General features: G+C 43.0%; 1 protein-coding gene across 1 annotated transcript in view; it reads right to left on the bottom strand.

The window, feature by feature from the left end:
* The window catches only part of C8H1orf21 (chromosome 8 C1orf21 homolog), a 104,611-nt gene that overhangs the window by 38,539 nt on the left and 53,295 nt on the right, over nt 1–12,777 (bottom strand). Inside the window, exon 3 of the mRNA XM_050977497.1 lies at nt 2,445–2,539. Coding sequence (XP_050833454.1) covers nt 2,445–2,539 — 95 coding nt within the window. The remainder of the gene's footprint in view (nt 1–2,444; nt 2,540–12,777) is intronic.

The raw sequence follows: 12,777 nt of genomic DNA, 5'->3' as shown, positions 1-12,777 counted from the left end.
ACCCAGTGTGAAATGACAGCTTCCCTGATGACTGCCATGCCCTCCCATTCTCTTCATCTACTCATGTGACCTTCTTTCCCCCTGACTCAGAAATACTGCAGCACCAAAGGCAGAGACGGCAGCACATCAAAGAGCTTAAGTTACAAGGGAAGCAGGTTTATTTTCACTTAAGCTGAGATTTTTTTTTTTTTATTTTAGGCAAGACTTCAAAATACCTTAAAAAAGTAACAGAGATGATAATGGGATCGAAAAATTCAAAGGCATCTGAATAACATAATTCAAGCACAAGAATCAGGGGATAAGATAACCCACCCAGAGCAGTTCCCAGACACTGAGGTTACACATCTCATCTGGGCTGTGTTTCTGAAGGGGATGTGAATTTGCAGCCCCGTGGCAATAAAGAAATTGGGGTTAAGAAACAAGAGAGGAGGAAAAAGGGCCAGTCAATTCTCCCACCGCCTTTTCTTGTTCCTAAAATTTCAGTTGCCTGGAAAAGGCTGATGAGAAGATGGGATTATGTAAGTGCTTGCCAACTTCTCACACACTAAGGAAATTAAAGCCTCAGTGATGGGTAGCTTAACCCATCCTCTAAGCAGTGAGCTAAAACATGTTTACTAAGGAGAACTCCAATAGTGAAACCCCTTTAAAAAAACCAGAAGTGATGAGGACTTGACAATTCCCAGGATTAAAGAGCTGCATATATTACAGACAAGGTAATCTCCTTACAGTAAGATGAGGAAAAGGAAAATAAAGCCTTTTTGGTGGGCAAGACAGTTTTTGTTTTAAGGCATATCCATCCTGTCTGGCTGAAGACTTTCTTGTGTTATTGCCTTTTTTTTTCCCTCCTGATAAACATGACAGAGAAGAGTTACACCAGCCTTCCAAATCCTCACTGTTACATTTTCCAACAAACTCACTGCTCCCACCAAACATGACCCACCAATAATAAAATAAGAAGCACTGTGCTCTTCCTACATTTAACCAGGTGAACACTTGGGTGCTACAAGACAGCTAGCACCAAACAAGGTGCAAAACAGCTCGAGCTAGTTTTGAATAGACATTCAGCATGTGTGTCATCCCAGCAGACCTGAGCTTTCCCCTGCTGTCATTCCAGTGACATGGGACCTTCTGCAAATACTCTCATTTAATTACAGCTGAAGGCCAGTGGAAAATCTAACACAGAATCACATTATATCCAGAGCTGGAAGGGACTCACAGGGATCACTGTCTCCAACTCCCTCCCAGGCCTGCAAAGGACTCCCCAACAGTCTGTTAAAAACTCTAAATCCTGCACCAAACTGAAGTTGCACCACCCATTGGAGCACTAGCTATGCAAAATTGCAGGTAGCAAATGGCTGATCCGGAGGTTGAAGAAGAAATCCTATTGCCTGCTGCTCAGCCACAGGACAGGGCAGCAAAATAAACTGCATTTGCTACAGGAATGTACCTGCAGTTGTGTGAGGCAAGTATGTGTGTCCAGGAGAGGAAATATAAAGAGCCAAGTTGCTGGAGCTCACATCTTTCATTAAAAGTTAAAAATCCCAAACTGGCTTTTTCTACAGCTGCCCAATAATGGCAAAAGACAAATCCTCAGCTGGTGATAATGGTTATGGTTCCACTGGAATCTTCTGCTGCTGTTTCCCCTCTGGACCTACAGATGGAGGGGAGAAAACCCAACCATTCCATGTGAAGAAAAGCTGTACTGAATGAGTGGCACCGGACATGGAAAGTTGCACCCAACTACAAGAACTGTGGGATGTCTTTGAAAACTTCAAGTGGTCAAAGCCCCAGCCAGCCAATAACAAAACCTACAGCCCTTCAGCTTTGGAAGAGAAGAAACAACTACTCAGAAATGCCAGAAGTGACTCAACCGTGATTTTTAAGCTGCTTCAACAGCATCTTAGTTATTTCAAGTAGTTCTAAGAGTTTGGCTGTGATTGCCTTCCCTTAATGGAACTACGAGCTGGCAAAGAGCTCGAATCGGGGCAAAAGAGACACACACGACTGTTGTGACTGCTGTGTTATGAATATATTGTTTTTTTCTGTTCCAAATTGCCTTCCCTGGGAATTTTAAAACACAGAAAACCAGCAAGTATCTACATAAGTAGGTCATTTTCTTAATGGCAGAGAAGTGCTGTTTTACTCCAGCTCGTTCGTAACACAGACACACATTTCCAAATAAAGAGCATTTTTGGATCTGCAAGGAAGGGGAGTGACTTAAAATCATGGAGGCATTCACTCCAAGATCAGGTAGAATCTAATTCAGAGAGACAAGCAGGAAAAAGTTGTATTTTGCACCTTCCATGAGAGCTTTGCAGGCAGTGGTGACATTTTGGAGAAAATCCTCTTGCCGCGCACAAGCCGGAGCTGGAGGGTGTTGCATATTCCATTACAAAAGCAGAGCCACGTTAGTTCATTAGAGAAGTGATAAGTTCAATCCTTACCAAGTTTTCTTGGTTCCTGGCTGCTATTTTCTGATCATCTTCTCCCCCATTTTTCATGTATTTGACCTCTTCCACTGGTTTGATCCTATACTCATCTGAGCACCAAGAAAAAAAAAAAGAAAAAAAAAATTTGAACCAGTGTAGTTCAGCAGCTGGGATAAAAACCAAACTAAAACCAAAACAGCTGACTAGAATAGACCCTAGTTAAGCAAAGCAACTAAAAATTACATGTGTATCTTTTCAAAAACTTACATGTGACTAATACAAAGGAAGTTTCTCCTGCCTAAAGCTTCAGTAAGCATTTCAGTAGCTGTCTGGTCTAGTATAGCCATGCACCAGGAAACAGGGATGTTTAGTGTGTAGTCTCTCCCAAATCCCTAGTTTTCTGTTTAATAGGTTCAATACAAACAAGTTCTTTGCTCCTGCACCCTCCCTGGATATTTATTCTCAGTGGACCAACAAGCCATGGACTACTCAAGAGAAGGCTGCTCATGGGTGTTCCCTGCTCAGCAAAGCTGATGGAGGACACTGAAAATGTAGGTTAAAAGCTGGAAAAAAAGCCAACCCACACCATAATCACTTTGTCCTTTTTTAAATTTTGTTTTGGAGAAAGGGCTCCATGCTGACCATCTTCCTCTTCCCACTTCCCCCACCAACCACCATTTTTCCTGCACACAAATGTTACCCAGACAGAAATTCAGCCTGAAAATAAGGAAGAAAAATAAGATTCTTGGTTTGTCCTCAACATTTATCAGCTCTTCAAATACTAGAATTCCCAGCTCTAATGCCAGTATGGAAATGTTACCTAACATAGAGGTGCTATACCACAGTAAACCCAAAGCTCCAACAAGGGATTTTTTTCCTTGATAGGACAAGATGGGATGTGAAGAAGAATTATTCTTCCCTGCAGCCTGTGAATCCAGTTCTTGCAGGACCAGCACTGCCCTTGCTCAGTCACTTTTTGCTCTGCTTATCTTTGCAGCATGTGAGTTTATTGGAAAAAACATCCAGAGTTGTGCATCCACCCTCCTCCATCCAGGAAAAACAATGAAGAAGAGGAGCTCCATCCCACAAAGGTGGAAAATATTAATTCAAAGTGAAATGAGACATAGTTCACTTGGAATAAAGGGCAAAACCATAGCAAATTAGAAGACACTGCACAAACTTTCCTTTTTTTCCTTTGGCTTTTCAAGCAATTTCTCTCACTTATACTAAGGGGAAACAAAGCACAAATAGATTTTTCTGGGTTACTGTATTGTTAAAAAAAGAATCAATATTATTTGAACAAAGTTGTTTTCAGGAAATAACCACAGAGTCTAGAAGTTAAATAAGCCTCACTTGGAAAAGTAAGGCTTATTTTAAGAATAAACTTGTTTCAAAAAACAATCTTACTTTTTAAAATACATCACGGTTTTGCATTTGGACTAGTCCACATCTATACATTTTCTTTACTATAGAGTTCAAATAAACTGAATCTATCAAATAGAAGCATCTGAGACACAGAACCTCAAATCTGACGGAAGAATTTAAGACATTATTATCAGATTGGTAAATGTGAACAACTCACAGGTTTTGGTTTTTTTTCTTTTTTCCCAGTGTAATTCAGCTAGTCTGGAGATGACAATTCATAAGCCCAAAAGGGCTGAACACAATAAAGCCTGGGAATTAGAAATAGTTGATTGACTGCAATTATCTAACTTACATTTTCCTCTCTGCCTCTGTGCTCTGTGTTGTGATTAGCAATAAAACCCACACACAGAAAAAGCATCAAACTCCCACAGAGGCACACAGGGATCTGAATGGGGAAACAGATGAGCAAGAGAAAGCAGCACAAAGGACATTTCCCAACCCACAGCCAGTCCAGGGGCACTGGAGGAGAGAGGAAGTTCAGCCCAGCCTTGTAGAAAACAAGGAAGGTGTGGAGGGGCTGATGTTCCATGACAAAAATAACCCTGAAATGTGTCTGCTGCTTATTCCAAGAGATTAATTATGATTAAACACCACATCCAGGCAGCAGCTGATCCTGTGGGCATGGTGCTTCCTTGGACACATCATCCCTTGAAGCAAGTCAACCAGAGCACCGAGGAGTCCCTGACTGACAGCCAGGATAATCAGACTGACATGTGAAATTCTGATACACCTGGACAGGACAGAGTCTCCCTAGAGATCAAAAATTTTAAATTCACAATGGACATGGGCACAGATCCTTCAAATGCTGCATCATTTGCCAGATGCACCGAGTAGCTCTGAACTGGTGGCCAGAAAACTTTGCACAGATTGCTTATGATATTTCCAGAGCTATTTCCAACAGTGTTAGTAAACTTCAATACTTTCCTGATGATACAATAAGTATTCAATTCTCTCTGGCACAGCTGGTGTTACTGTCCCCTCCATCCCACCAACTGCAGAAGGGCAGACAACTGGATAATTTATACCCAAGATATGCAGCAGCAAGAAGGTTTTGAAAAATAAACCTGTAATTTTCATAACATTTTCTGGACAACTTGAATCCACCACAGCAAGTCTTATTCTGGAGAAATCCAATTTCTCCTTAGGAGAATGGCTTCCCACTGCCAGAGGGCAGGATTAGATGGGATATTGGGAAGGAATTGTTCCCTGTGAGGGTGGGGAGGCCCTGGCACAGGGTGCCCAGAGAAGCTGTGGCTGCCCCTGGATCCCTGGAAGTGTCCACAGCCAGGCTGGATGGGGCTTGGAGCAACCTGGGCTAGTGGGAGGTGTCCCTACCATGGCAGGGGGTGGCACTGGATGGGCTTTAAGATCCCTTCCAAACCATTCTGTGATTCTGTGGATACAGGTAAAAAAAATCAGGAAGCCCCTGCAGATGTTGGCAGAATCAGCCCAGTAACAGAAAGTGTCTTACAAAATGAATATAAATGTCCTGGCTCTAATAGATGGTATGTGTTGGAGCAGAAGAAATCTATGCTGGTATCTCAAAAAGCAATAAAGCTTTGACACAATCTAAAGCTGAGGATCTGCTTTAAAGGCCACGAGATTATCTCCTGGGATGAGACCCACTGGGAAGGGGTTGAGGGCTGGCACTCAGGCCCCAGTGGCTCAAGGAGTGATGAACAGCCCAGAGCTCCAGGCAGCTCCCAGCTCCAGCAATCCAGGGGCTCTCTGCACCCACCACGGTGAGACCACAAGGCAAAAGCAGCACTGGCCTGTGGAAAGGCAGGGTTCAACTTCATTTTGGTTAATATCTGAGCCATAATTGTTTTATCAGCTACACACAGAAATGAAGGGAGCAGATCAGAGATTTGCTATGTTTGATACAACATCATTACTCATAAGCTCTCCTAGTTCCCTATCATAGGCAAAACCCCTCCCTTAAAACAAGGAGCACTGGTGTAATACATTGGAAATATTTGTTAGTTTTGAGTAGTCATTGGCTGGAGGGGGGTATAAATAGATATGATTCCACTTTGCAAGGGAAAAGAAGAGCTAAGTAATTATACAGAATTATACAGCTAGGGAGGACACTGCTTGCTGGTCTAACAGAGAGCCTTACTCACAGGCAAAACAACATCCTTTATTTCAAACTTATTAAACATAGGAATTAAAATAAAATAATTATTTCCAGAAGGTGGGTCTTGCACTGCATTATGTTATTTTTGGGAGGACACAATGATATATAGACTTCTTTTGACTAGGTGAAGACAAAATTTGTCTTCTATAGAAACTTTACACATAAGGCAACGTGTTCAGAAACCACAGATTCTGAGCTATTTATGAGATTGTTCTTGTTCTAAACCTACTGTCAGGATGAAAGCTCTGCAAGTGCAAAAAGGATGTTTACACAACACACAGACCTTGAAGTAGATCATGAGGTGTATGGTCATTAATAGTTTGAGGTGAACATGAAAACTGGATTAAAGACAGGTTGGATGAATGGGCCCTTAATGCCTTCCCTGTAGGGATGTGCAAAAAACTGCTCACCTGGTTTTGCCCACCAAGTCAAGAGTGACCTGGAATTGAAGAAGTAAAAGGTGATAAAAACCATCTTTTGAGTGTTACCTTCTGATTTCTACTGAAGTAAACACAGCATTTTGAGGTATTTTGGTCTGAGTGATCAGAAACAAAGCCAGAGAAATCCTGAAAGGTTGACTGAGATCTAGCAAGACCTCATTAAGTCTACCTAAACTAACAAGACCTTTACAACTGTAAGATGTTCAGGATCAAGGAAATTTGTACTCTGTGAGTATTTACCTTGGTCTTTTCCCTAAATACAGTTTTATATCAAAAAGAAAAGTGAAACATGTTCAGGCTTCTTTCTTGTATAGAACTAAAAATCAAGTAGTGAATATGATAAAAAAATAAGGACACTATCACTCAGAATGTGATACATCATGGATCCTTATGCTCCTTTCAGGAGTGAAAACAAAATCAAGTCCTCTCTTCCATTGTGTGGTGTATTACATAAAATGAGAAGATTTCCAATAACTCATATGGGGGAGGAATGGCTTTACAGGACTGTCACAGCAAATCCTGAGTTGAAGAAAAGCAACTCAATTAAATCAAAAGAAAAACAACATAAATGAACCACAAAAACCAGAAATATTGCGAGCATAACACCCACCACAAAATCACAGGATATAAACCAGAAAGCAGAAATGCTTCTAGCTCCAAACTGTGGAAAGGCACAGGGAGGAAGAATTTTGAAGTTGAATATGCTGCAAAAATTCTCAGCAGGCAAATCTTATGAATGAAGATCTCCATCTGGAAACAGATAATTCCACTCAAACATGTCACCCAGTTGCCATGGCAATGTGACAAAGAAAAACAGCACTCATTAATAACAATTCCAGTGATAAATGAGCATATCAACTTAGAATATTCAAACAATTACTGGGTGGGGGGCACAAAACTGTGGTGGTTCCCATGAGAAAAATGTCTTCAGCACTTCCAGACACGGCTGTAAGTGCCTTTACCACAGGAATATGGGCTCAGTTTAAAGGAAGAAAAAAGCATAACTTTGTCAAATATATCTAGAGTCACTGTGACTTTCAGAGAAATACTTGGTTAAACAGCAAGCCTTTAGATAAGTAAATGAATAGAATGCTGATTTACACTGATTCCCATTTCAGATATCTAAGGACAAACAGATTTGGTTCCACGGTCATCAAGAGGGACGATGGGTGAGCCTCTTCTCTACTTTTAGCACAATATCAAGTATCAGGCAGGAGGTGAGTGGTACTTCAGTGATCCCACCAAGAGGGAAGTTTCTGAACACACCTTCATCTCTCTGTGCCACTTATTTTTCTGCAGTTTCTTTTGCCTTTCTATCACACGACATGCCAGGATTTATCCTCCATCCCTACTAAACCACAGGTCTGCTCTGTAAAATAGGAGCTTTATGTCCAACAAATTCCTCTGCTCTGCACTTGGTTCTGCCAGGTGCAGAAAGTGCTCCTGCTGCTGTGAATGCCACGGATCAAAGCTCCACGTGCTCCCCTCTCCCAAAGGCTTGAAAGCTCAAAGCTATATTTAGATAAAGGACTGAATTGCTTTTTCTAAAAATATTTGTTAAGAACCATAAGAGATTTTGATGCAATTTAACTGAAATATAGAGCAGCAGGTGAGCCACTTAGATGCTGAGCACAGAACATGCCAAACATCCCAGAATGGTTTGGGTGGGAAGGGACCTTAAAAATCATCCATTCCCACCCCCTGCCATGGGCAGGGACACCTTCCACTGTCCCAGGCTGCTCCCAGCCCTGTCCAACCAGGCCCTGGACACTTCCAGGGATCCAGGGGCAGCCACAGCTTCTCTGGGCACCCTGTGCCAGGGCCTCCCCACCCTCACAGGGAACAATTCCTTCCCAATATCCCATCTAATCCTGCCCTCTGGCAGTGGGAAGCCATTTCCCCCTTGTCCCATCACTCCACCCTTTGTAAACAGTCACTCCATTTTTTTTGTCATCTCCCTACAGGCACTGGAAGGCCACAAGAAGTTCACCCTGGATCTTCTCTTCTTCAGGCTGAACAATCCCATTCTCCCAGCCTATCCTCACAGGAAAGCTGCTCCATCCCTCTGATCATCTTGATGGCCTCCTCTGGACTGGCTTCAACAGCTCCATGTCCTGCCTGTGCTGGGATGCTGGAGCTGGATGAGCTCTCCTGGAGCCCATCCCGAGTGCCACGGGGAAGGAAGAACACTCCAAGATCCACAGCTGCACTGTGGGAGGAGATGAGCAGTGGTGGGCTCAGCTCTAGAAAGAGCCAGGCTACACATCAGGGGAAAAAACAAAATCACAGAGCACCAGGAGTGTCAAGGAGCAGAATGAGATTGCCTGGGTGGCTGCAGCTTCCAGCACCTGAGTCATCAGCCCTGAGTGCCAGGGGCTCATGTGCATCTGCTCTGGAGGACTGGAAGGGTGAGATGAGCTACTCAGGTTATCCCAACCCTGTAATGGATCTGGGTATCAACTGCCTGGATCCCAAAAATCCCCAAAAAAGTCAACAGTCAGAGAAAGTAGTTGCAAAAATCCTGCAAATTAATATTTCTTGAACTAATTATTAAGAAATGGAGGATATCTAAGTTATCTTCTTAGGTCCAGCTTCAAGCACTCACAGAAAGCAGCAGCTCTATGGTTCATTTGAGTCTAAAGGGTTAAAGCATTTGCTCAGCTGTGGGGGTGGGTTTCTGATCCACTTGGATGTGGGCTGGGAGTGAAATTTCATTGGAGATCAACCAGTATTGGGTGAACAGCCTGTTGTTTTCCTCATCACCAACCCTCAAAGCTATCAATTCACAGGCAATTCCTGATCCAAATGATCATGGTTTTACTAACATGAACAGAATAATAAAAATAGCTTAGGAAATAAGCCAACCCATTTTTCTCCAAGGATTATCTGAAAATGCTCATTCAGATTTCCCAAATTAATTTACCTTACCATAATCCAATCTAAAAATACAGCCACTGCTGGGAGTCGAGGCAGTGGACACCACCAGATACTAAACAGAGAACAGGTGCATGAGCAACACACCAATTCTGCCAACAAAAAACTAAATCCTCTGACAGAATAGCTCTTTAAAAATCAACACACCACACAGATCGCAGCACATCTGCAAAGACCACCCTCAAGCACTTTTCCTTCTTCCTACACAACTCTGACATGTACCCAAGGAACGCCAACAACTCCTTCTGCACAAGGCAGATGTGACCACTAGGGCTGGTTTTTTGGAGGAAAAAAAGGGATTGAGACTACTCAGTGTAACAAAAGCCAGTCCCTAAGTGGAGGATTCCTGCAGAACTGGAAGAATATTCAGCAAGACAGAGGAACTCGTTCCTAAGCTGTCCAGCAGCCCTATGGCCATCCCATGCTTCATGAAACATTAAGTCCCTCAAGGGTGATGCCCACCTGAAGAAATTTAGCAACTTCCCTTCCACTTTACCAAACCTCCTTCCTGCAGGCCCAGCCATGACATCTTTCAGCAGCAATCCCTACAGCCAACAGGTCTGACACAACACAGCTCCATTAACTGCCCTGGACATCATCTTGATCTCTGCTGATGGAGGAGCTCAAACCCTCCTGTTTCTGTGTTAGCCCACCCTCACCAGTGCTGTCAGCAGCTTTCAGAGCTACTCACAAGCTCTCCATCCCTTGGCAGTTCTGTCCTCTCCCAGCCTGATGTCTGCCTGTGGCAAAGGTGCTGTCCCAACCCCTGCACTGCTGCTGCTCCTCAGATGCCTCAGTTCATCTATCCTGCATTTTCTGATTACTTTCCCCCCAGTTTAAAGGTGGCAGCTGATGATGAGCCCATTAATTTAGCTCCCTTGTTTAAATCTATAGGTTTAACTCTCAAATTTGGCATGTGACTCGCAGAAACAAACCACTGTACATCAGCTGTCACAGCAGGAGATGTGCAGCCCAACCAAGGAGGGGGTTACTTGCTTCCCACCTTCACTTGCTTCCTTCTTAGCTCCCTCTACTTGTTTTTTCTTCTTGGTTCCTTCCACCACTTGGTTTCTTCTTGGTCAAAAAGTCCTCAAGGCTACTCTACGTTTTGCTGTCATCTAGTGCAAGCCCTGTGAAACCTGGAGTTGTACATACAATTTTCCATCACATTATGAGTTAAGGCTTGTTTTAACTAACCCTACACCAGGGGCACAGGCCCACTGCTCTGTACCTGCCAGGTCCCCCTTAGCTGTAGGTAGGTCAGAGGAACCACAGCCTCAGAGGCCATTTCATTATCTCAGGGAAGATTTGAAAATACAACCTCAACATCCCCAAACCCAGTTAATGCCAAACACACAATCTCTGCCTTGCTCCCACTGTCTTTGTGCTCAGGATCTGAGGAAACACCACATGTGGTATTGAAAAAACCTGCCATGTGATCATATAATTAAAGACTTTTGTGCACTCCTCTGTAATTACAAAGCCAAAGAAGAGTGCTGGTGGTGTGCACTCACAACTATCTTTCAATTTCTGCTTGCTGAAACTATATAATTCATATCTACATATATATATAAAAATATGTACATATATACACACACTTTTTTTTTACCTTTTTGTTTTCATTTAATTAACATATAACTTTGAGGCAGACACCAGGTTTTTTAAAGGAAACCATTTCCCAGGTGGAGGAGATTACAGCCACAGTGCTTGGCAGGAAGGATACCCAGTAAATGCAATTATCTAGCCCACTGAAAAGATGAAATTGAGAAATGAAAGCAGGAGAGGGAACAAGCTGCAGAGAGATTAATTAAAGGAATGGACAGGAGGAAAACAAAGGGTCTGTGCCTTGAAAACATGACTGTTCATGTGAAGTCCCCAGGTGTGTGTCTGGATCCAGGCTGCCTTGAACACAGCACGGCATGGCCAGCTTGGAAAGGCTCCTTCAACTCCATTTCACTGCTCTGGCTTGAAATTCTCCCTCAGTAAGTTTAAAAAAACCACCAAGCACAAAACACTTAATTTTCTTCAGGTTTTTCAATGTCATTAATGAAACTCCCAGTCTCTGCTGACCCTCCCTTCACCCCCATCTGTCTATGTACTCCACTGAACATTCCTCTGGCACAGAACCTGTCAGGGACTATTCAGTTCCAGGAAAAACACCTAACTGGCCATTTCTGTGAGCATCCCTCGTGCAGCACTGCAGGCTGTGCCTTTTACAGCCCCTCTAAGCTACCCACCCACCCAAAACCACTCCTGAACAGAGCTGCCCCAAGCATTCCCTGGAAAATAAGTCATTACCACTCCACACCCTCGAAATTACACATCTCCTGTTATTGCAAACGCAGGATGAGGTGCCTTCAGTTTCCTTGTCAATAAAAAAGCCTTTCCTTAACAAGCAATGCCATTCTCAATCAGTCAACTATTAAATGAGATTGTTGCCCCGCAACATATGACTTGAAATGGATTTTCATACTCTTTCTGGGATAGGAGCTTTTTTCTATTAATACTGGGCTATCAAATTCTCCATGCTCATGGGCCTCAAAGAGTGTTTGTAAATCAGCAGCTATTTCATTTTTATTAATTCCAATATGGAAGGGACTGAATAAACACCCAGAGCCAGCAACATCTCCTCACTGTCAGTATTTCTTTAAACCAAGAGGGGAGATCTAAGGAAAACTTGATTTACAAAATAGAGCACACATTTCCAGATGCAAAAGATACAGAAGTTAATTACATTATTTTACTTACAGACCATCTAGCAGCTCCAAAAGTAACCTATTGGAAAGATTAATATTTTACACTGGTCACAGATTTTCCATGCCTTCTTCCCTTCCCTTTGGGCAACAATTTTTAAAAGAAAGCAAAATACTGATGTCTGAAAGAAAAGAATTTAGTAATAGCTAAAAAAACCAATTCCACCATGTGCATCCCTGGGAGTGCTGTCCAAACACTCCTGGAGCTCTGACAGCCTTGGGGCTGTGACCACTTGACAACAAAATACAGGAGATAACGTGCATGCAAATGTAACTACAACCATTACACAATTCAGGAGACTTCAGTGGAAAAAACCAACCCACTACACCCCCTTTTTTCCCTCTGAATAGCTCAGGATCATTCATGGAGCCATAACTCCTGGAACAAAGGTGACTGCATGCTCCTTCCCAGCACCACAGAACACGAAGTGCTCTGCACCCGAGCTGCCTGAACAGCCCCTGCAGTGCTCCTGTGACAAGAGCAGAAAGGAAAAACAGAATTTAAAAGCACCTTAACCCTGATCCTTTCTGCCAGAGTCCCCACTCACACAGGTAAGGAGAAAAAGGGCATGGCAGGGCATAATGACACCCCCCAGCAGGAGCCAGGCTGTGTTTTTCACGAGCACACGAGGCAGAAGTCTTAACATTTCCTATTTTGG

Source organism: Serinus canaria, chromosome 8, assembly GCF_022539315.1.
Source record: "Serinus canaria isolate serCan28SL12 chromosome 8, serCan2020, whole genome shotgun sequence".
Taxonomy (NCBI): Eukaryota; Metazoa; Chordata; class Aves; order Passeriformes; family Fringillidae; genus Serinus; species Serinus canaria.
Note: the sequence above shows the minus strand (reverse complement) of the source record. Positions and strands in the feature narration are given on the sequence as shown.